At 36.8% G+C, this 23,086-nt stretch overlaps 4 protein-coding genes and 2 pseudogenes across 4 annotated transcripts; 2 read left to right on the top strand and 4 right to left on the bottom strand.

The window, feature by feature from the left end:
• Nucleotides 1–103: 103 nt before the first annotated feature.
• LOC126797461 (F-box protein At5g07610-like) lies at nt 104–2,662 on the bottom strand (annotated as a pseudogene).
• Nucleotides 2,663–3,160: 498 nt separating this feature from the next.
• On the bottom strand, nt 3,161–5,101 carry LOC126799619 (putative E3 ubiquitin-protein ligase RING1a). The gene is made up of 6 exons (XM_050526856.1): nt 4,793–5,101; nt 4,615–4,697; nt 4,359–4,519; nt 4,228–4,277; nt 4,010–4,084; nt 3,161–3,908 (listed from the first exon to the last, which is right to left on the bottom strand). Exons 1-6 carry the CDS (start codon nt 5,053–5,055, stop codon nt 3,329–3,331), a joined length of 1,212 nt encoding a protein of 403 aa, XP_050382813.1. The 5' UTR covers nt 5,056–5,101; the 3' UTR covers nt 3,161–3,328.
• Nucleotides 5,102–8,695: 3,594 nt separating this feature from the next.
• On the top strand, nt 8,696–9,836 carry LOC126799310 (myb-related protein 315-like). The gene is made up of 3 exons (XM_050526487.1): nt 8,696–8,915; nt 9,015–9,144; nt 9,231–9,836. Exons 1-3 carry the CDS (start codon nt 8,783–8,785, stop codon nt 9,814–9,816), a joined length of 849 nt encoding a protein of 282 aa, XP_050382444.1. The 5' UTR covers nt 8,696–8,782; the 3' UTR covers nt 9,817–9,836.
• Nucleotides 9,837–12,609: 2,773 nt separating this feature from the next.
• On the top strand, nt 12,610–14,013 carry LOC126799812 (uncharacterized). The gene is given in 5 exon segments (XM_050527071.1): nt 12,610–12,939; nt 13,080–13,187; nt 13,460–13,530; nt 13,635–13,656; nt 13,658–14,013. Coding segments are annotated over 5 exon segments (417 nt in total). The 5' UTR covers nt 12,610–12,849; the 3' UTR covers nt 13,784–14,013.
• Nucleotides 14,014–16,125: 2,112 nt separating this feature from the next.
• LOC126797460 (pectate lyase-like) lies at nt 16,126–17,454 on the bottom strand (annotated as a pseudogene).
• Nucleotides 17,455–19,858: 2,404 nt separating this feature from the next.
• Nucleotides 19,859–22,563, bottom strand: LOC126799444 (uncharacterized). The gene is made up of 9 exons (XM_050526647.1): nt 22,394–22,563; nt 22,161–22,186; nt 21,948–22,032; nt 21,651–21,860; nt 20,914–21,036; nt 20,785–20,842; nt 20,619–20,695; nt 20,227–20,315; nt 19,859–20,149 (listed from the first exon to the last, which is right to left on the bottom strand). Exons 1-9 carry the CDS (start codon nt 22,514–22,516, stop codon nt 20,074–20,076), a joined length of 867 nt encoding a protein of 288 aa, XP_050382604.1. The 5' UTR covers nt 22,517–22,563; the 3' UTR covers nt 19,859–20,073.
• Between the last annotated feature and the right edge of the window lie 523 nt (nt 22,564–23,086).

Below are 23,086 nucleotides of genomic sequence, written 5' to 3'. Positions count from 1 at the left end.
GTTTCCTTACCATTGAGAGTTGTATGAGGAAGAAGTAGTTAGTTTGCCCTGCTGGGGATTTACTTCCTGTTGTGTCCATAGATAAACACAATGAATGTAATGTAATCAGCGAGTACAATTACAGGTTTGGAATGTCTGATTGGTTTGTTTAGTTAGAAATTTTGTTACATCTTTCAGACCTTTGAAATGATTTTTGACCATATTTTTCACAAACGAGTGAAACTTAAAGTTTACAATCACCCATATATGAAATGATCAAAAGTCCCGAATACCATTCAACTCTTCAGATCAGTGCACAAGGGATTATGATCAACATGGCACTTGATAAACCAGCCAGAGTAGTCTCTTCCCATCTCATACACTTCAAATTTAGCAAAACACGGCCTATAAATATCAATAAGATGCAGATGGCACCCGTCACTTGATTTCGGGAAGTATCTAAATTGCCTTTTCATAATGTCTTTATCTTTGCTGTAACGCCAATCAGGATTAACCAAAAGTTCGACATTTTCGTCTTCTATGTGAAAATATGCTACCTCACCACACATGCCTGCCCAATTAATAGCTCCATTCCAGTATAGCGGGCGACTGTGATTGATGGTCTTTATGTTCTCAACAGTCAAATCTAGAAGCCTCCAACTTTGAGTCTCAGATGAATACGTCACTATGTGACAGAACTCGCCGTATTTGGATCCATCATTGGTCCGAAGACAGACCAGCTTGTAATGAGGGGATTTGGAAGGGTCAAAGGCCAAAGCAATAGAGATGGTGTAAGGTTTTACTCGTTCACCAGTAGCAGTTTTTACGACAGTAGCTGGAGGTGGAATAATGAGTTTTTTTCATCAACAGTCCCTCAACTCTGGTGTACCTACCAATGTGATACCTCAACTCTTAATCGTACCAATGTGATACCCAGACTCTAGTATTGCTATCATTGAAGTACTTCCGTCAGTTTTTTTCAACTTTTCCGTTATCTTGGTGACGTGGCAAGTACGTGGGGCCCACAAAGAGGGTTAAAAGACAAAATTAACCCTATCTGAGAGGAACAAATGTTTTTCCCGCCCTTTACTTTGAGAAAGACACCCAACAATTCCAATTTTGGCGCCAATTTTCACTCCCTACTCCTTAATTTGTGTCTCTTATCTAAACTAAAGAACTACCACCAACCAGTCGACCACAATCTGATAAAACCTAGATCAATCTCATTTTCTATTTTTACCCTAGCACTTGTTAAACTAACAGAATAAATATAGAAATTTATATGGAACATCTCATTTCCACAATCTCATAAGAATATAGAAACACATAACTTAACGAAATTCAACTACATGTACCATTAGTTCTTACAAGCAAAAATCATGGCAGATCAACATAAAAGGTGGCAACTAATGGTACTTAAACATGTATTTGAATTTCGTTAAGTTATGTGTTTCTATATTCTTATGATATTGTGGAAATGAGATGTTCCATATAAATTTCTATATTTATTCTGTTAGTTTAACAAGTGCTAGGGTAAAAATAGAAAATGAGATTGATCTAGGTTTTATCAGATTGTGGTCGACTGGTTGGCGATAGTTCTTTAGTTTAGATAAGAGACACAAATTAAGGAGTAGGGAGGGAAAATTGGCGCCAAAATTAGAATTGTTGGGTGTCTTTCTCAAGGTAAAGGGCGGGAAAAACATTGCTCCTCTCAGATGAGGTTAATTTTGTTTTTTAACCCTCTTTGTGGGCCTCACATACTTGCCACGTCACCAAGATAACGGAAAAGTTGAAAAAAACTGACGGAAGTACTTCAATGATAGCAATACTAGAGTCTGGGTATCACATTGGTACGATTAAGAGTTGAGGTATCACATTGGTAGGTACACCAGAATTGAGGGACTGTTGGTGAAAAAAACTCTGGAATAATTGTAGACAAGAGATTGGTGGTAGGATTGAATATAAAATAAGGAGGGTATATGTCATGAGTATGATGAGCTCGAAAAACACGACACAGGAAGAGGCCATTGCAGGACTGGACAATTCTGATTTGATGACCATGATATTGGTTTTGAGCCTGCTCAAGAGAGAGACAGACCGAGATGGGTTTTGGTATTCATGGTTACTAGTACTATTGCTAATCCCACGTATGTGATCAAGATCAAGAGGAATTAAACGAAAGGGTTGGTGGTAGGCGTCACAGAAGACGGCTGAGATGGGAGGGTTTGGGTTTTGAAGGGTGTGGAGGTGACAGAATCGGGGTTCAGAGATAAGAGAGAGCCAGTGTTTGGAGACATTTCATTCGGAGCAGAGGTCTAGTAGGCACACGCACAAGGATTCCTTACCGAATTCTTACGTTTGCAGAATGTGTGCTTCATCTCAAGTGCAAACGAGGAGGAGAGGTTTGGTGTTTCAACAAGGCTTTAATTTATAAGGTGGTTCGGCCAAGCATGATCGGGACCAATCCTGATGAACCTAGGAAATCATTATATTAAAATTTTAAAATAGAAAACTGAATCCCAATCCCAATCCCAATCCCAATCATGAAAGGACAAATCTAAGCTAGCACCTCCGATTCAAATCCCAACAACACAACTCTCAACTTGAAGACTGTACATCATCTATCAACATTTCTCTAGTTTAAATTGCAAGGCTCACCGGTTTCATGCATTCTCCAATTCATGTTCTGCCCACATAGCCTGTGTTAACGTTGTGATTGGTTCACCTCCCTCTCTTAAGGTAGGCTACGTCCACTTGTATCCACTAGTATAGACAAATAGCCTTAAGTTATACATGTAGTGCTCCCCCCTCTAAATGGGATGATGAGTCTCTTTTATAGGTGAGGGAACCCATCTCATTTACATATTCTTCAATGTGGGACAAGTGCCCTTCTAGGCTTACTATGGAACCATCTTGATGAGGTCAGAAAGGTGACTTCCCGGTGGTGTCTTGGTGAGTTCCGACTATCATTGGAAAGCTTGTATGACGAGGTACGCTATGAATATCATGGTTGAGCCACATAGTGACTTGTAGATCCGCCTAGAGAGTGATGCTTATGCTCGGTGGCATGCCATACTAGCTCTATGCTAGTAGGGGTGTCAACAGGCGCATGGCAGGTGTGCAGCTAAACATAAAATATGTTTAGAAATATACGGTCAAGATTTTAAGAAGATCCAACAAATGCATAAAAGATCTAATCTATAAATCATCAGGAAAAGCTGTGTTCACGGTTTGTAAATGTTGGGTATACATTTACAAAGTAACGCAACAGACCTAGTAACACTAGGATTGAGCAATGCTAGTAAACAGTGATGAGAAAAGCAGTTTACCAATCAAAGAGAATATTAGACTAAATAAATCCGGTTACCGCACCACGAGTAGTAGCTCTAGATGCCATGGCTCTCAGGTTTGCTCTAGCCGATGAAAGAGAGGCACTAGATTGATCGCTGGTTCCCCTAAAAGCCTCCAGTAACTCCTCCCTCTGTAACCTCAGAGCTAACGCAGCATCCTCATCTTGGTTTGGCGCCCTTCTACTATTAGTTGGATTTGCATCTCTACTTGATACTCTCCTCATAGGCCGAATTTCTCTGCCTGCTGATATCCTTACTGGTCGAGCCAAGTTGCCAAGTTCTTGACTTTGATTCTCAGCTCTTCTCATCTGTAACCTTATAGCTAGTGGTGCAGGATCATCCTCGTCTTCATCTTGGCTTAGAACTACCCTTCTTCTCCTTAGAGCCACGTCTCTGCTTGATGCTCTTCTGCTTTGATTCCTCGAGCTGCTACTGCTAAAGGCCTTATCAGGGATTTTTCGCTCAGCTTCTTCATGATTATTCAATGCTCCAGCTGCTTTCCTAGTTTCAACTTCTTGAGGAAAGAGAAGTTGAATCGTGTTCCATAGAACTGTGTTCACTGTGCAAGATCTTCCATTGCTGCCAATGATGACAGATTAAGTCATGAAACCAACAATTTCATAACAGTAATACCAATCCCCCAATTTGATCAACTTGAAATTATAGCTGAAATTCTATACCTCATTAGCTGCCTGCATTTGGGGCACCTCTTCCCACACTTATCAGCCGCAGATCGCAAGCATTTCTTACAGAAACTACAAATCAAACAGTACTACTGAGCAAAACTATCAAACATTTTGAGAGCTTTATGATCCAAACCCTCATTAATATTCAACAAATGTCAGTAAGATCCACAATTGTATAAAGTTAGATTATGCTTAATTGATCTCAGGCTCACCTGTGTCCACAAGGAGTGGTACTGGGTTCAAAGCAAATATCCAAGCAGATCTGCCGATATGCACAAATCCATCACATTACAAAAACAAATCAAACTCGTTTTACGATTCATCAAAGTGAGAAGGTTCTTACAGCACAAGAAAGCTCATCCCTGAGCTTATCCATGCGAGGAAGATTCGAGTTCGAGTTCGAGCATGAAGCACCAGAGCTCTCACTCATCTTCTCATCTTTCCATCCTTTCATTTCTTCATTCCCAACAACAATTTCAGGCTTCACCTTCTCCTTCACACTCTCTGCTCATCAAAATACTCAAATTTCAGTATTAGAATAACACTCAAAGAAAATTGGGCACTAGAATCTCATTAAAAATATTCAAAATGGTTCGTACCCTCTTTTGTAGCTTCCACATTATCAAGATCAAGAACAGTCACAGGGATCGAAGAAATCGGGCTCTTTCGCTGAACCCTCTTTCTGAAACACCCAAAATATCTTGAATCAAACAGAAGAAAGAACATAACTTCAAGATTGACAATAAACATAAATCATAACAGTTGAATAATACATACCTTCTTGATGAATTGGTGGGTGGAGTCTTGGACCTAAAAACAGATCGTTTCTTCTGCTTAATATCTTGCTCCGGCGTGTCTTCGACTATAAGGCTCGCCATTAAGAGACTCTCTTCGTCCCATCCGGCCATGGCGGCCGCCGATTTGAATCTGGGGCTGAACAACAAGCTGGTCCCACCACTCGTGCCACTTCCGATCTGAACTGAGTTTTGTTCTCTGGGTTGGGTTCTTGGGCTCTGTCTTGTTTCTTCTTCTCTCACCATCGTTGGGTCTTCTGGATCGGAGAAAGTGAAGGGTTTGTGTTGTGAAGAAAAGAAAAAGGGAAGTGGGGGAATGGTAGGGTTTTATAACGGTTGAGTTGAGTATTTGATTTTGAATCGTATGGGGTTTAAGTATTTTACAACGGCTATGGGGATTGGGGAAACATACAACATGAGGTGATGGTCAGGCTTAGTCAACGACCACTCGTCGGTCAAGCAATTTTTGTGTATATCATCGTCGCAACAAAAATAAATTAAAGCACTATCGGGATGTGAAAATTGTGGTATCTTTGAATTTAGGTCATTATTTGGTACTTTTATTGCATAACTTGGATTTTGTTTCTTGTCTATCGATGCTTTTTATTCATATATTCTGCTTTTTAGTCCTTTTTAAAATTTATATAATCTTTGATGTTGTTAAGCTTGTGATTGATTGTCTTTGCATTTTGATGTTGTTAGAAATTGCTCAAAAATCAGCCGGAGAGAGATGAAGAAATTACAGTGCTCAAAACCAAAATTGAGGTATTTTAAATTGAGATTTAGGTTATTATGCTTAGGTTGTGTGTTAGATCTGATACTTACGTTAATATTCTCCAATTTCTTTTTGCAGGAGCTTCAACGAGTGTTCAATGTTTGCTCTCCCTTTCTCTTATTTTGACCCTGAGTTTGTGTACTCATTCTGCATTCTTAGTTTCGCCCCTGCTTACCCTTCAACTTATTTATGTACACATTAACACATGCACTAGCTTGTTTTGCTTACCATTTTAGTTATATTTTAACCGCATGCATTACGTTCGATCAAGCCTTTGAGAATAAGAAACACGTACACAAGCACAGTCGGGGCGATTTTTTTTTTCATTTTTACATTTTTTGCGTCGGATCATACGTGATATCGGCAAGTTAACGGTATGTACATTCTGCTAATAAGAACGTCCGGTGATACTTGCTTCTTTGTACGTTGGCTTGGGCAGAACTGTACACTTTGTATTAGATGCTCATCCAACTGGACGTCAGTTTTGTCACCAGCTACTAGATCTTGTTCTTGACCTTATTCACCAGCAATGATGTCAGGGATAATTATTTTAATTTCTTGGAATAACTTCTAAGGGTTTTATATATATATATATATATAGTGATACAATTGAATCTTGCTCTCCTAGTCGAAATAATCGTTCGAAAATGTCAAAAGCCAGACGCCATTTGGGGAGGTCAATTTGCATTGCATGTATGTAGCCTTTTGAAAACATGACATCCATGATTCCATGTTGTGCAGCCGATATTATTCGAGAATTTATTAGTAGAAATATGATTAAGTTTTGATAATAAATCAAGAATGGTGAACTACCTTCTGGAACAAGAAGATAATGTTTTCCACACATCAGACTATGGCCCCAAATGTTTGTGTTTTCTGACGACTCTGCATCTCTAAAAAGATCATGGAGAATATTCGTGTGCATGAACCAATCTAAAGTCTACAAATCATTGTTCCGTTTGGTAAATAAACTATTTTGCATACTGCTTAAGGTGGTAAGGATGTCAACCATAAGTCGAATCATTTCCCATTTTTAATTAGTTTGATCCAACCGTAAGCATTGTTTGGAAGTTCATACTTTTCAATGTAGACAGCCATATATCTTCTTAGTTCCGCCAAGTATTTTTGTGTTGCCCCTTTGAACTTAGAGGTGGCAGACGGTCAAAACCGTGCCCGAACCCGTTTCGTGTTCGGGTCGATTTATTTAATTTTTGTGTCGGATTCGGGCCGGTCTATTTTCTTAAATATTAAGTCTGGTCTGGTCCGGTCCATGGCCCAAGTCCATGTCAAACCAGCTCAGCTCATTAGTATTATAAGACACAATTAACATAAAAAAATTTGTGTAATTAAAATATTTGTTTTCTATAACTATATAGAATAGTAAAATAAATAAAATGCTACAATACATTTGATAATCTTATTCTTAAAACGTTACATATGTCAAAACTAGACTTTTTTTATCACCACTTTGATGATATTTTTTATATAATGTAATTAAATAATAAAATAATCAAGAGATATATATATATGTAGAAGGTTTAATATTCAATTCTCATTATTATAATTATTTAAATATTTATATAAATAATATAAAATTATGTATTTAACGGGCCGACCTATGAATTTATCGTGTCCGGACCGTGCCGGACCAAAAAAGAGTTCGGGCCAGACCGGACCCATGGGCTAAAATATCTAAATTCAGCTCGGCTCATTATAATAACAAGCTCAGACCGGGCCATAACGATTTTAACGTGTCATACTTAGGCTTTTCAGCCCACTTGCCACCTCTATTTGAACTTTCATCTAAATCATATTCCGTTTAGTACGTATGACATACATTATTGACAATATTTCGATCACGTCACGTTTTAGAGCCTAATTTGGTCATCTAGCATGGTATTAGGGTATTTGTATGCAAGAAATCTCAACTCTCTCTGGTTGGCCGATCCATCGATTTCGACATGTTGTGCGTGGAAGATTGTTCAGAAAGCCTTGAAAAACAGAAACAAACCCAAAGAAGAAAACAAACTTGTGCATATATTGGCCACAGAGCATTATATTGGTAGGCTCTGTACTCAAATCATCTCAGTTTGAGTGACCCCTTTTGTCTCCCCGGCCATTTAGGCATATTAGAGATTGTAGGATATGTGTGTTTCTTTTCACTTTTCTTAATCCCTTTTCTATCACCTGGATGCAGCTTTGCATGATTTTTGCTTGCTCAAGTATGTATGTTACCAAATTCGATCATTCATGTACTTATTAACAAGTTAACTCAAATGATGATCTCAAAGTTCCTTTTTCCTAAAAGCATCTAATTAGTAATTGTTCACAACTTATTCTTACGCTCGCTAGAAATGAGCCAACAATGTAAATCAATCGATCAGTTTGTCCGGAAACTTATATAAAGATGTAACGGGTGGAAGTATAGATGTCATTTAGTAAATGAGCAATAATCAAGTCTCTTAATTATTACGAGACCAGGATTCTAGGCTTCTAGCTGAGAAGCTCTATTTGTCTCTTTTTCACTTCTGTACTTTTCGCCTAATTAACTAATTAAGAGATATTGACTGAGGACATAAAAACTGTGATGTAGGCTGCAGTCAAGTAAACTTGATATTCATCCAAGTCCCAAGCGGCCAAGTGAATCCATGTTTGGAATTTTCAGGTAGAGTTGCTTCCAACGACAAAAGTGGGCAGCCTTCAAAGAAACAAAGGAATCCCAATCAAGCTCATTGTTTATTTTCTTGGCTTACTACAAACATTTAATGCCAATGAGAGAGGACTTAGGTTGCTAAAATAATGATTCAAAGTTTTCTCATCAGTGAATTGAAGGCGACCCACGTCTGGTTTTTCTTTCTGTAACAAAAAACAGGACTGATTCAATTGGCTCTATAGAGGGGGGTGGTGCCATTTTATAATGACATAGTTCCATGCTAGCTAGCTTTTATATATACCCATATCAAAAACTCGAATGCTTTTCTTTTCTTAATTTCCATTCAATCATATTTCTCCCCTCACAAACAACAGCTTTGATTTGTTTATGTGCCTGAATGAACTGGCAGCATCTTTGTTTGGAATTGTAGACTCCTTTTAAGCTAGCCTTCTCCACTTTATTGTCCACTTAGGAAACTAAAAGAACTAGCTAGAAGCTTTCTCATCAGTTTCTTTGCTCGATCAATCTGTCGAGTCTGAGGAAAAATGGGAAGGCAGCCTTGTTGTGACAAAGTTGGGTTGAAAAGAGGTCCATGGACAATGGAGGAGGATCACAAACTCATGAATTTTATCCTTAACAATGGGATTCATTGCTGGAGAATGGTTCCTAAGCTTGCAGGTATATATATATACGTTTGCACATTTCTTTTAGCTAGACCCTTTCTATTTATGTTTTTGAAACATTGTCTGACTCGGTGAACATTTGTATGGGGTGTAGGATTGCTTAGATGTGGTAAAAGCTGCAGACTTAGATGGATCAATTATCTAAGGCCAGACCTCAAGAGAGGTGCTTTTACAGAAACAGAAGAAAATCAGATCATTCAACTACATTCATGTCTTGGTAACAGGTATTGTAATATTTGCGCGCTTTTTTAGTCCTGGCACAAAAATTATTTTGTTACCAATCCCTAATAGTAATTCGATTGATCTGCAGGTGGTCTAAAATTGCTTCACATTTCCCTGGTAGGACAGATAATGAAATTAAGAACCATTGGAATACAAAAATCAAGAAGAGGTTAAAGATCCTCGAAGCAGACTCAGCGAACAACAAAGCTATTGAGCCAAAAGAAAGCATTGAAGACAATAATGAGATAGTTACTGATATTTCATCAGAACTAGGACAAAGCAATGGCTTGGAGCCGAAATTGCTGCAGGATAATGATAATGGGAATAAGGGATTTGAAGAACTCAGCAATGAGGTTGAGTTAAGTGCCTTTGATGAGACCGCTGATGTTTTGAAAAATTATGAGATGTTTTGTAGGAGCTTGGATTTGGGAGCATTCATGAACCAAGAAGTTAGCAACAGCAGCACCACTAGTTCCAACAACACTAGTGCTACTACTACTGCTACAACTAATTCTTCATTTTCTGTGGAAGAGTCTAATTACAACCCTTCAGTTTCAATAGGTGATCAACCGCTATTGCAACAGAACTGTCTACAGCAATGGGTTGAGAGTGTAGATTCCATGCTCTCATGGGATGGCTTCAACAATTTGGAACAAGACCTATTCTTCTTTTAAATCAACGTAGCCATTGAACATATTTCATACTTTTCTTCTAAAGTGCCTGAATTTAGTTTCATGATCACTGATCATAAGTTTTACAAATATGTTGCAACGGTTAATGGGACTCTATGATTTTGATTGAGCTTGATTCTCTTCTTTTCATCACCATGATCATCAATCAGTTCTTCTCATTCGATCATCACTACTAATCTTGTATTAATTTGTGTATCAAATCTCCGGAAATGTATGTTAATTCCGATGATTTCCAAGTTCTTGATCTTTCACTATCATGGAGATTGAGTAATGCATAACATATATCCGACCAGAGAAGCTTGAAAGCTTAATTTGATCTCCATGACCCCTCTAGTGTTGCAATTCTTATTATGAGGTAGTGCTACTTTTTCTTGTCCCTGAAGTAACTATAAATCCCTCAAAGGGTGGATCATACGTACATCATCATGATGTTTCCCAAGGTTTTACTACTTGGTTTAGTTTCTCGTTTAAGAATAACTTCGTGAGATTTTGGCAATCCAAGTACAGGGTCGGCCATGAAGTCATGATGACTAATGTAATCATGTTCTGATGTTCTTTATTATTGTGGTGATTACCATGGACAACATGAACATTTCTATATTTGTGAATGTGTATAGCGAGGTGTATGTATGGGATGCCAGTCGTGCTCAGCACCACAATCACTGTGTCTCAGAATTATGCATATTGTCTCCCACCACTACCTACGGAAACTATCTTTGTATGATTGTATCAATGCCTCAAATAAGGTTGCTTATTTTTTGTCAATTTTTTGGAAGTTCGATACTTGAGAATACTATCGATGAATCGATCAATACATTTTCCAGAACAGAAATGTATCCTAAGTTGTAAATAAGTTGGCGGGGAGTATAGTTGACCACATTAATGCAATACTAATTAATAAGAGAATTAGCATCAACCAAATTAGGTGTTACTGGAACTCTAGTTTTTGAGATGCATGGTTTGGGACTTCAGTTATGTTGTCTGCGTCTCAGAACATAGATTTTTGTATGTAACTAACTAATTATGTCACTAACATAATACTGGTATATATATCAGAACCTCTATATAATGGAACACAGCTTCTCTAAATATCTGTTTTTAATTCAACAAGAATTAATTGTCCTTTTGTGCATATATTAACTTAAGATCATTTAATTTTTTTTATTACCAAAAAAAATGATCTTAAGTTAATATATACACAAAAGGACAATTAATTCTTGTTGAATTAAAAACAGATATTTAGAGAAGCTGTGTTCCATTATATAATCGTATTTATGTGAGTGTCTAACAGAAACTTATATTCTAATTAAGCAAACTATAATCGATCATATTCTATTGCATTCAGTGCTCCTTTTTGTTCCCACCAATTCTGTTAATCTACAAGTATATGAGTATGAAAGGCTAGAGATCAATATATATATATATATAGCATTTCTTAATCTAAGAGAGAAATCAAGGCTAATAATCTTATGTGTAGCTTGAGAAAGCAATGTTTGTTGGTAGTTGCCATATATACATCTCAAGCACTTGGCATGAAAATGATCGAGTTTGTTGCACTATTGTTTCTTAGTTCCAAGTATAGTTAAACTTTTATAAATTAATAGGTCTGAGATTGAAAAAATTAATTATTTTAGTGAGGTATTAATATATCGATAAATTAATAATCTACTAATTTATCGATTAATTAATAATTTATTAATTTATCGATGTATAATAAATATTTTCTTTCACTTTTTCAAAAAACAAAAGAGTTTTATTTTTTGTTCATGCATCACATTGTTGAATTTATCACGGATTTCGTTGTTTAAAATATTATGTTGTTCGATTTATTATATTATTTTTATTTGATGATAATTGAATCAATAAAATTCTTCAATGACATCCTCATAAAGGTATATAAATAATGTCATTATTAATTTATATATTTGATAGGGGTCTATATGAATTCTCAAATTTCTATTATCTTATAAATTTAGCGAAATATTAATTTAGCACGTTAGTTCAGAGTCGAGACAGACAAAAAATATTATTTTAATGAAATTATTAATTAATCATATATTAATTTAACGAAGTTCTACTATATTGGCACATATATTAATTTAACGAGGTTATATTGTATCGTGCTAACGACATTGATCCCTATCTTCTAATAAAGGGGATCAAAGTTTAAGCAAGCCCCGCGTCAAAGAAGAAATTATTAATCGATGCCCAGTTTAACACATCTAGCTTGGCCAAGATAATTTATTTTTATCACAAGTGCTAATGTTCACGAGACTGTAAAAAAGCCTCAAACTATGGGTCGCAACAGAGAATTGTGTGTGTTCTTTGAAATGTAAACAGAGAATTGAGAGAAATACTAGATTGTAGGTATTTGACACACTGCGCTTCTAATCTTTGCTCCTTCAACTACATTAATCTGCCCACATCTCCAACGCTATTGTTTTCAATGGATTTTAAGATGGTATCAATCTAGAATTGTTGTTTACTAGTTACAACATGGGCTCAGATATAACTATATCAGAATATTATAATTATTTGGATTCATTGTTGAGCAGAATTGCTTTCTTGATTACCTGCAAACTCTGTTATTTTGAAACTAATAAGAGTTTTGAATATATGATCAATTCTGTTAGAGAAGGAGAGTCTGAAACTAAGAGCATGTTGTTCATACGGCTATGAGCATGTTGTTAAGAGCATCTGTAATTAAGCGTTTTGTTCCGCAATCTTGTATTCATAGTTACCACTTTTTATATTGTTCATATGTTCTGTTTTTTTTTTTTTGTAGGTTGTTTGAGTAAAACTAAACTAGAGTAAAAGATGCAATTAGGCTGTAGGGTTCTCATATTTAAGGAGGAAGACATGGAGATCAAGTGATAAGAATGTTTCTGCATTCAGTAGTTGATCAACCGTATCATCAATGCGAATTATGTGTGCTTGAGACAGGAGAATATTTGTGTATAAAAGTCTATTCAGTTCATTGGATTTGATTCCTGAATCAACCAAAAAAGAAGAAGAATGCTAGCGCTCCAGAGAGCGGTCCGGCGTTTCCACGCCATCGCTGGGGCTCCACCTCTCACCAGATTCTCTCTCCATGCGCCTAAATATGTATGCTTTTAAACCCATCTGTAAAATATTGTAATTGGGGAGTTTCGAACTATATGTATATATGTAGCAATTCAAGCTTGAAATTGTTGTTGAGGTTATTAGAGTTGATGGTTTATAAACTCTGGCTGGTTTCAATTCAGATAGAGGCGGAGTTTGGCAATGGGAGTGTGTTCAATTTGTCAGCTGAGTTCTTAAGAGTTCACAGTCCAGCTGTTGATGCCAAAATTAGGTCCATTGCTGGTGAAAAGGTGACTTCTTTCACTAACCCTTGTTATGATAACATTGAAATTAGTACGAGGGGAGTTTCTGGAGTATGAGAAAGTTAAAATCTTAAAAGTCACTTTTAAGAAGTTCTTAATCGGGTAATTTGTTTGGGTTAGTCTTCAATTGGTCATACGGTTGCCGGTGTGACATGTAAGGATCTTGGTTGTGAGAATGAGTTGTAATCTGCATTTGGTGATGATGTAATATCAGTTTTGATTTCAGTAGATTGTTTAAAAACCTATATGTTAATTGATAGGTGATACCGGGACACCGTCTTGTGGGCATCGTGTCTGCAGAACGTTAACCTGTAGGAAACTATGGGGTGAGGTACTTTTGAACCCTGAACTGAATGATGTGATGATGGTCTTGAGTTATTGTATGTATGAAGAGTTTATGTTGTGACTCTGGAGTGTGGAACACATGTGTTTCAGGATTCTTTTTGATGACTGGCATTGAGACTGGCATTTATTCGTGGGAATACTTGTATCATCTGGGAAGCAACAAGTTCAGCCTTATGAGAAGTTATATCAAAACTCTCAACAAGTATGGACTCAGACGGGATCCACCTACAAGGAAATGATTTAGGCTCTGTTGCTTCATAACCCATGGCGACCGATCTACAGCCGGCTGCTGATTAATTTATAATTGAAGCAGCATTAGTGGGGAGGGTGATGCAGCTTGTTTTATTTTGTATTTCATTGCTTAGACCCATCGAGTTAAAGAGTAGTGAAGTGATTTAATCAGTTGTTTTTGTAGTCTTATGTCACCGCAATGCTCATGTTAACCAGTTGAGTTTGATTTAGTTGTCAGTTGTTAATACTGATATCTAATGCAGATACTCATTCAATCTTTCTTTTGTATAAAATCAAGGCTTTTCTGTAGGAAGAACTGTTCTAGTGGGTAAGCTCTTTGAGGATCCTTTATAATTTTGATCACCTCAGTATTAAGTAGGGAATAGGGAAAATGAAATCAAAATACCCTCGTACTTCCACTCGGATTTACTTTCTTTTTGCCCAACAAACATGTACCAAGTGATGGTTTCTAACTTCATTGTTTTTGAAAGTTGAAAGTGATGCTTTGACAGTTCATAATAGCACAAGACAGCACACTAGAGTACAGTTACATTACGATTTGAAGAGTAGGGAGCCGATACTGATGTTAATAACGATTTAAAATCCTTATAAACTACTATGCTACTGTAATCAGTGTAATGTAAATGTAAAGTTGACCCCAAATGCATATATTGTCCTGGTATGATTTTCAACTTTGGTGCAATCACAATAAGATAGAAACCATTCATCTTCCATAATTTATACCATGCCAGAAGCTCGAGATATGAAAGCCAGATGACGAAAGAATGGTTCAATTTTACAAACAGGTACGAAGTCAAACATCTCATCAAAAAATTTGTGCTTCCTCAAGATCTATACAATAAATAAACAGTGAAATACAAAAAAAAAAAAAGGAACATGATGGCATTGAACTAATACTGCATACTCTAAAAAGAACTGTAACAACTAAGACGGCTTCTTTTTCCGATCCTTCCACTTTGCGTGAGTGAGACTCGTTTCAGTTCGATCTCGAGTACCCCTTCTGATTTCACCGTCACAAAATTAACCACTCTGAAGTTATAGAAAAGAAGATCAAAAACACAATTGGAACAGACAAGGAAGTTAATTACAATTAGATACCTTACGTTAGTTCCGTAGATGTAAAAGGATAAGTAAAGTAAGGGAGGAGCAGCATCAGTTTCAGAACCGAAATAACAAAGGCTATCGTAACATTGATATATATACTCATCCTCTTCTGGCATATAAACAACTAAAAAAGTTCATGAGAGATTAAAATAGTTTACGTGTTTACTTTTTCAACTTTACCCTACCCTTTAAAAAATAAAAAGATTATTAGCACCTAGCAATTCGCTTGATGGCTTCATTGGTGTACGTGCACCGTGTGCTAGTATAAGTAGTACGTGCAAACTGCACACTCTTTCATACGTTCTTTAGATATCTTGATGTCAATCATAAGGGTCGGCAATAGGCCGGACCCGGCCCGTTCGGTCTTTAATGATTGTTTTGATTTTTTGGACCGTCGGGCTTACTAATAAAATCGAAGCTCACGGGCTACCTACTGGGCCTTACAGATTTTTTCAAGCCCGATCGGGCTTTTTGAACGGGCCGAGTCCATTATTTTTATGTATAATATATATATTTATTAACAATTAAAGAAAAAATAGGATATGGTAATTATTTAACTAAATATAGTAAAAAATATAAGAAATATAACAAAATAATATAATTAATTAACATATATAACAAATAAATACATATAAAATTATTAATTTTAAAATTGAACAGACTTTGGGTGGATTTTTGATCGAGCTTTTTAGGGACAAGCCGGGCTTTGGCCTTATGAGCTCCAACGGGCCTAGGGCCTAGGGTCGGGCTGAGGCTTTGAACCTTCGGCATCTACCCGGCCTTATAGTCATAGGGCCGGGTTTTGACTGGACTGAGCTACCCACGGGCCAAATGATGACCCTTAGTCAATCACTCAATCTATAGTTCTATACTAAAAAGAAAGGAGGAGAATGCAGATCCCAAATTAACCTCGTACCGGCCCAAACTTCCGTGTTTTAAATTTGTATTACATTTACTAATCTTGATTGATCTACCTTCGCGTATTGAGGGAGAGATATATCGATAGTAGATTCGTGTGAATCGATTACTTGAATGATTAATTCGAATTTAGAAGTGCATTCAAAGAGTGGTATTTTTAACAGCTAAAACATGTTAGTCAATTAGTAACCACATTCGTTCTAGACAGGCCTATTATAACATGCTATAAGCATAGCTTTAATTTTATAGTTAATATGCAAAAATTGAAAGTCCTTACACAAGATAATAATGCAGAAAACGAAATCTCCTAATTTAGGGTTAACCACAACATATACAGCAGCAAAAAGACTAATCCGTAATGTTGTTTGCATAGGATGCGTTTATTATAATCAGCTAGCAGCGCCCAGCGGGTTCCTCTCCGGCAGTTAAATACGCCGGCAGTGACCGTCATTGAACCCACAAGAGAAGAAGGTCGACCTCCCACTGAGAATGGTCATGCACCTGCGCACCTGATTTTCGGAAAATGTTCCCTTCAGCATCAAATCTCCCTCCGATCTCTAGTTCCACTTCTTCCACCCACTCTCCGGCGCATTTTCATGTTGTGTCACCTGCGTGATAAAAATCTAGAAATTACATACATCATGCACGAACTAATCAATCAATTATTTCTAGGCAATACTATTAGATCATTAATCTCTATTTCGATTCCTTGATTGATGGAGTTTGTTAATATTCTATCCTCTTTATCTAAACGTCTATCAGGTGCAATAAATCTATTGCCTTGACTATATATAGATTGGTTGGGGCAGCCCTCCCTCCTATTATCGCATATACATCTCCCAATGTAAATATCCATATATGTCTACACCTGCGTAGTCAACTTGTTGTATATCAAATAATCAGATTCTTCTAACTAAGTAGAGATTAATTCAATCACATATATACCTCGGCATTCTTTGCACGAGTCCTTCTCCAAATTGATTAAAAGCAATAGTGATCTGCATGCCCTTATCTTCAGTAAACGAATCACTGTGCCCTAAAAGCATATATAACTTGCCCTATATAAGTATATAACCTTGTCATGAGCCCATCGTGACAATTGACAACAAGCAACGGTCAATCTAAACGTGTGCTTCCCGCCAAAAAGTGACACGCCGTCACCGTCGACAGACTGCGTCCACCACCTTGGGTGGCTTGGGGAGTCTCTGATCGATGTCACCGTACCCGGCTTGCTTACAGTCGCGTATGCGGATCTCATGGATGATGATGTTAATGACGTGATGTATGGTGATGCATGCATGGTCCCATTAGCAATGTCCTTCTACAGTCTATGTTCTTGATTCTTGAACGAGTTCATGGCCAGCTCTTGCTTCAGCTAGATCATCATGTCCCTCTTGAAAATGATCTACAGAGGCTTGTCTTGTATCACAGCGTGTTAGATGGTTCCGGGGCTACGTTTCACGTACAGGTTTGTCGTCACCCCAGTCGGAGCCGATCCAAATCCAATGCCGCGCAATCGGCCAAGTGCCGACGGTTTTGCTCCCAGTTGGGGTCGCACCGCCAGCGCGCAGTTGTCTATGGGGTTGCTACTTCCATACATGGCCGGCTTTGGGGAGGGCAGGCTGTGCACTCGCATTGGGCCTAAGGCCCAAAGTACTAATTTTTTTTATGTTTGCTTATTAATTAAAAACCACTCTTTGTTAATCAATATCTTCATCACGGTATGGAGGATTGCATCAAGAAAGGGGAAATCGGATTTGAATAAAAGTTGATTAATGAAGCTTCCTATTTTGACTAGGGAACATTTCCGACTTGATTTCTCTACCATTTCCAACTTGATTTCTCTACCATTTTCGACTTGATTTTTCTACCATGTCGATCTGATTATATGGGAATATTAATAGATTTGGAAATATGTTTTCAAATATATTTAGTCAATTGGTGATTAGATATTGTTATGGAAAAAAGTTTTAGAGTAAAAGATGTTTTCCATATTAAAATGGGTTTTTTCCTTTCTTAGATAGAGTGGTATTAGGAATGTAGTTAAAGTAGGATCTCTATTCTTATTATGGCCTGGAGTTGCCGTGGGAGAAATCTATATATATATATATATATATATACAGTCTCTATCTAGAGTGAAGCTTCACTCTGAAATTACATAGTGAAGTTTCAATTTTGGCACACTTTTCGGTCAAATTTTTTCACCATAAGTGATTCAATATTTAGGTATGCTGTTTAAGATCATCTCTACAAAATTTCATCCAATTTGACAATGGTTTGAGCTTTCAAAATTGGGATTTACACGAACGGTTCACGTTGAACAGTTTTTATTCATTCATTGATTTAATCTAATTTCAATACCTTAACGATATCTGAATTAAATGAAATTTTGTGTAGATGATCTTGAATATCATATCTAAATATTGAATCGCTTATAGTGAAAAAATTTGACCGAAAAGTGTGCCAAAATTGGAACTTCACTCTGTAATTTCAGAGTGAACCTTCACTCTGGATAGAGACTATATATATATATATATATATATATATATAGGTAGTGGGCATATATAGGCAGGTGATATATATGCAGTGAGTAGCCGAATAGAAGGTGGTGAAAAAGAAAGAGAGAAGAGATACAATTATTCATTCAAAGAAAAGCTTAGTGCTAGGAGATCTTAGTGACTCCATTGAAGAAGACCTTAGTGGCATCGACAATCTTAGTGACGTCTACATTTGTGTGATTACAACGATCTTAGTGAGGTTGGAATTGACACTTGAAGCAACGATCTTGGTGAGGTTGTTTCAATACTTGATTGTCACTATCAAGTAAGAAGTATTTTACTTTTGAGAATAATATTATCATAGATTAATGTGTAATCTTGTAATATGAATTATTCAATAGAAAAGTGAAATTCTTCTACATATTCCGCTGCTATTACTCGTTATTGTTCTATCTTGTATTTTCAATTTTTAATGTATATTCAATATCAAATCGAAATAATAATTCGCCTTCAATTTATTCATATTATATATAAACAAAAGGCATGCATTTTATTGACCAAAAAAAAAAGGCATGCATTTTATCATAAACGTTGGTTATGTCATGAGCCTTTACTCGACCAGAACAATTCAAAATTTCAAATTCGATTTGGCATAAACCCTAAAACCCCCAATAATTCTTGGGTTCTCACCGCCATGGAGAACGGCCAAATAACCTAAAACGCTAATTAATAAACGTACGCTAATTACGTTCATTAAGAGTTTTGGGTTTTGGTCATGTGGCCCTAGCATCCCATCTTTGGGGTTGAGGCTCACGAACACGTATCAATTCATGATCCATTACTTGTTAAATCAGAATTAGTGTATAGGCTCACGTACACTGTGTACCATGCAAGTCAATGTCGCAAATAATTAAGAACAAAACAAAGGAAGAAACGGACTCAATTGCAAATGATACCAGAGCTCTTATTACATATATCATATATATTACCGGCCGTTTCGCTATATATATGCATTATATTCTTGACGAGATGCGATTAAGAGATCCATAATCAATCTTCAGAAGTCAGTGCATGGCGGGTTCAATACTTCAATTTCTCATCCACATTATATTTTGGGTCAATTGGAATCGAAGAACACTACGGTGGTGACTGGTGAACTTCTTCGAGCCATCCATAATCATTAATCAACCCCAGTATCTAATGTTTAGGGGCTGTCACTTGGCTTGAATGTGACTTCAATAAATCACACTTTTTAATTTCACTATGGTCGATTTATTCAAATAGTGACTTTATCAGCTTGTGCTGTTTTGTATTTTAATCGGTTAGAGTGTCGTTATTTTAGAGTTTTTTGCTTGTAATTTGTTTCAACTTGTCGAAAAAAAAATCTCAATATTTATGCTGCGTGCATTTTGTATCCCTTATAAACTACTATTTCAAGAGGGGGGAAAAAACTACTAGGCTACTGCTATATGTCAAAACGTTGATCTATAATGCATTGTCAGTAGGATTTCCGAGCAATCGCAATAAAAAAGCCATACATAATTCTTGCGAAAAACTCGAGAGATATGATATCATATGATGAAAGAATGGTCCAATTTTACAAAGAGGTTCTCTAATCAGCTAGCAACTTTCAGTCGTTCTCATTAACAAATTTGTGCTTTCTATAGATCTGCAATGAATTGAAAGTGAAATACAAATTTTATGGAACAACAAGGCATTGGCCTTTTACTGCAGACTCTTTTCGATGAAGAATACAACTAAGAGGGCTTCTTCTTCCTTCCACTTTGCATGAGTGAAACCCGTTTCAGTTCTTGGGTTCCCCTTCTAATTCCACTGTCACAAAATTAACCATTCTGAAACTATAGGAAAGAGGAAACACAATTGGAACAGACAAGGTTATGTTTAGATACCTTCTGTAGATGTAAAGATAAGTATAGTAAAGAAGCAGCAGCATCAGCGTCAGAACGGAAATAACAATGTATGATATACTCTTCTGCTTCTGCACATTTGACAAACAAGGATATCATTATCTACAGTACGTAAGCAGTCAACACTCAACACAGTTCCTATTGATTCATTTTGTAATGGGCCATGGTTTTCCTAAAATGTCTTCTCCGTAACTTCATCAATAAACATGTCTTGACAAGTGTGATTCTTCTAAACAATTCAAAATAGATGATCTAAAAAAGTATTTTGATGAGTACAGCATGACTTCCATCAGAATAGTATTTATCCAGTAAAAGTTATTCTGTAAGCATGCAAATCTACAGAATACTAAATAACAAGTCATAGTTGAATTCACCTTCCTGCGTCCTTGAGAGAATGGTTTCTGGCGTTCAGTGCACGTGAGGGCATCACAGAATTGGCGTAAGAAGAATTCTGGCATATAAACAACAAAAATAGTCAAGAGAAAAGATAAATAACTAGTTACAGCTTTTGCAATTTTCATACAGAAAGATTAAAGTTACCATGTAGACGGTTCGCTGAAGGACCCTGATTCACCGGAAAACAACTATCCGCTAGACCCTGTGCATGACGGGGATTCATAAATAAAATGAATGCTGAAATTTAGCATAAGACCTCATTTAAGATGCAACCTCACAGAGATGTTTATTGCGTGCAGCAGCAGTAGGATTGCACTTGGTCTTATGCGGAGCAGCACCCATTGCGACATCACAATGCAACGCACCGCAGACATCTGCTAAGCACCTACTATGACTCTGAGAGCAAGGGATGACACATGTTCATTAGAAATGGACAATTACAATACAAAAGGGTTGCAGTTTCACAATGCAACACACCACAGACTATAAAGAACCTACTATAACTCTGATTGAGCAAGTTATAACACATGTTCAGTAGCAATGAACCATTTAGGCTACAAAAGGGTTATAATAAACATTTTGGAATTCAATTATAAACAACTTAATGCTATAGGCTGGGAAAGGTACTGCATACAGGGTGAAAGCTTCAGCTGAGATTTAAGGAGTACCGCTTTAGACTTCCACAAATTATTTAATTCTGGGGTCGAAAGCAAACTTATGAAATGCGTTTCCATCACAGATTATTAAGGTGGAATACAAAGGTCACAATTCCTGAGGATTGATGAACCTAACCCAAATGTGTAGGTCATGCATACCAAGTTCATGAATAATAGCATAGTGGCATACTCTTTCTCTTATTTTCGCAACATGCTAAGCTCCATTATTTAATGAAAGATGGTTTAGCGAATACCACGAAATAAGAACCAGCTATCAATACATACAAGCCCTAGTCATAACTATAACTGCCAAGTAAAATACAAACTGAGAGCATAAAACGAAATGAAACGTACCACATTCAGCAAATTGTGATGCCTGTTGTCGAAATGCTTGTCAAGAAACTTCTCCTCATAAAATCTTTTCTTACAGTATCCACACTGCCATTCATATATATCCATACGGATTTTGTGTTGTTCCTGATCTCTGTATAGATCATTCTCAGGGTGCAACCTACATGTTCTTGGCATCTCATACCGCTCTTTCTCTACATATGGCATTAGATACTGCAGTACCGAAATAGATATCAGTAAAACAACACTAGATTATTGGCAGTAATTGAAAAGGGTATATACAAGTTTTCCTTCCAATACCTCCTCAATTACTTTCCATGCTGCTTTACTCCTTTCTCTTGAACAATGTACCTCGGGCATATCTGATGCCTCTCCCCTAAAAGTCCTACACATCCAATTGGAGTATTAGTACTAGAATTATAGATAAGGGGTTTGGAATCTCAATCCTTATGACCCAACTCCAAACAAAACTGTATCAATGCATACAAAAGTTCACATTTTAAGTCTAGTTACCTTATGGATGCAAATTCCTCATAATCCTGGTTAGAGAAAATAGAGAAAGGAGTCATATTGAATCACAGAAGCAACCAATAACCTGATCCTGATTTTAATAATCAGAAAAAGAGATGATCTTGTCCAAAGATAACAGAGAACTAATACAGCCACTGGGGGCGTCAACAGTTTTGATTGTTGATTTCTAGTTAAACTAAAACAACAGAAGGGTAATAAGTAGCTGACGGAGATACCTGATCCGTTGGCAGAGAATGAGGAGAAACAGTAGTGAACCGCAGAGATAGAGAGAAGCAGAGGAGCAGCAGAGAAACCCATTTGGGTTTTGACCTGTTCTTCTTCATGTCGTATCTTCGCATCAACAACTAAACTGGGTTCTTTACATAACTAGTTCTAGTCTCTGTCTCCGTGCGTCAAAGAAGAACAAGCTGCCGCCTCCACGTCCAGCAACCAATCAACGCGTGCCACGAGTTTTTGGTATTTTGTTCAACTTCCTTGTATTAGATTAGTTTCACTATCTTCACGATATGTGTCACCTGAGTAGTCATAATACTCAATTTAGAACTCTATAAAATTTAAATGGTTTGTCAGTTAAATTTTACTCAATGAATCAATTACAACTTGGGAAGGTTGATCCAAATTGCAAGTTAGAGCTGCCATAATCGATTCTTCTTGTAGTAGCAAATCATATCATGTGTGCTTGTGAAAGAACAACTCCATTACAGGTAACCATCGACCGCTTTGGATGAATAGAGGGAGGTATCAAGCCATCGACCGCTTTGGATGAAGTTCATTTTATATCAAATGTTCATTTACTTAGTATCTTTCCACCGTTTTAAAGTGGTACCTTACATCCGTTTAATCAAAATTTGAACTTTATAAAAACTTTATAGTTGGCCAATTAAATTGTTACTCTATGAATCAAATCA

The sequence above is a fragment of the Argentina anserina genome, chromosome 6, assembly GCF_933775445.1.
Source record: "Argentina anserina chromosome 6, drPotAnse1.1, whole genome shotgun sequence".
Taxonomy (NCBI): Eukaryota; Viridiplantae; Streptophyta; class Magnoliopsida; order Rosales; family Rosaceae; genus Argentina; species Argentina anserina.
This window is presented reverse-complemented; position numbering and strand designations above follow the sequence as displayed.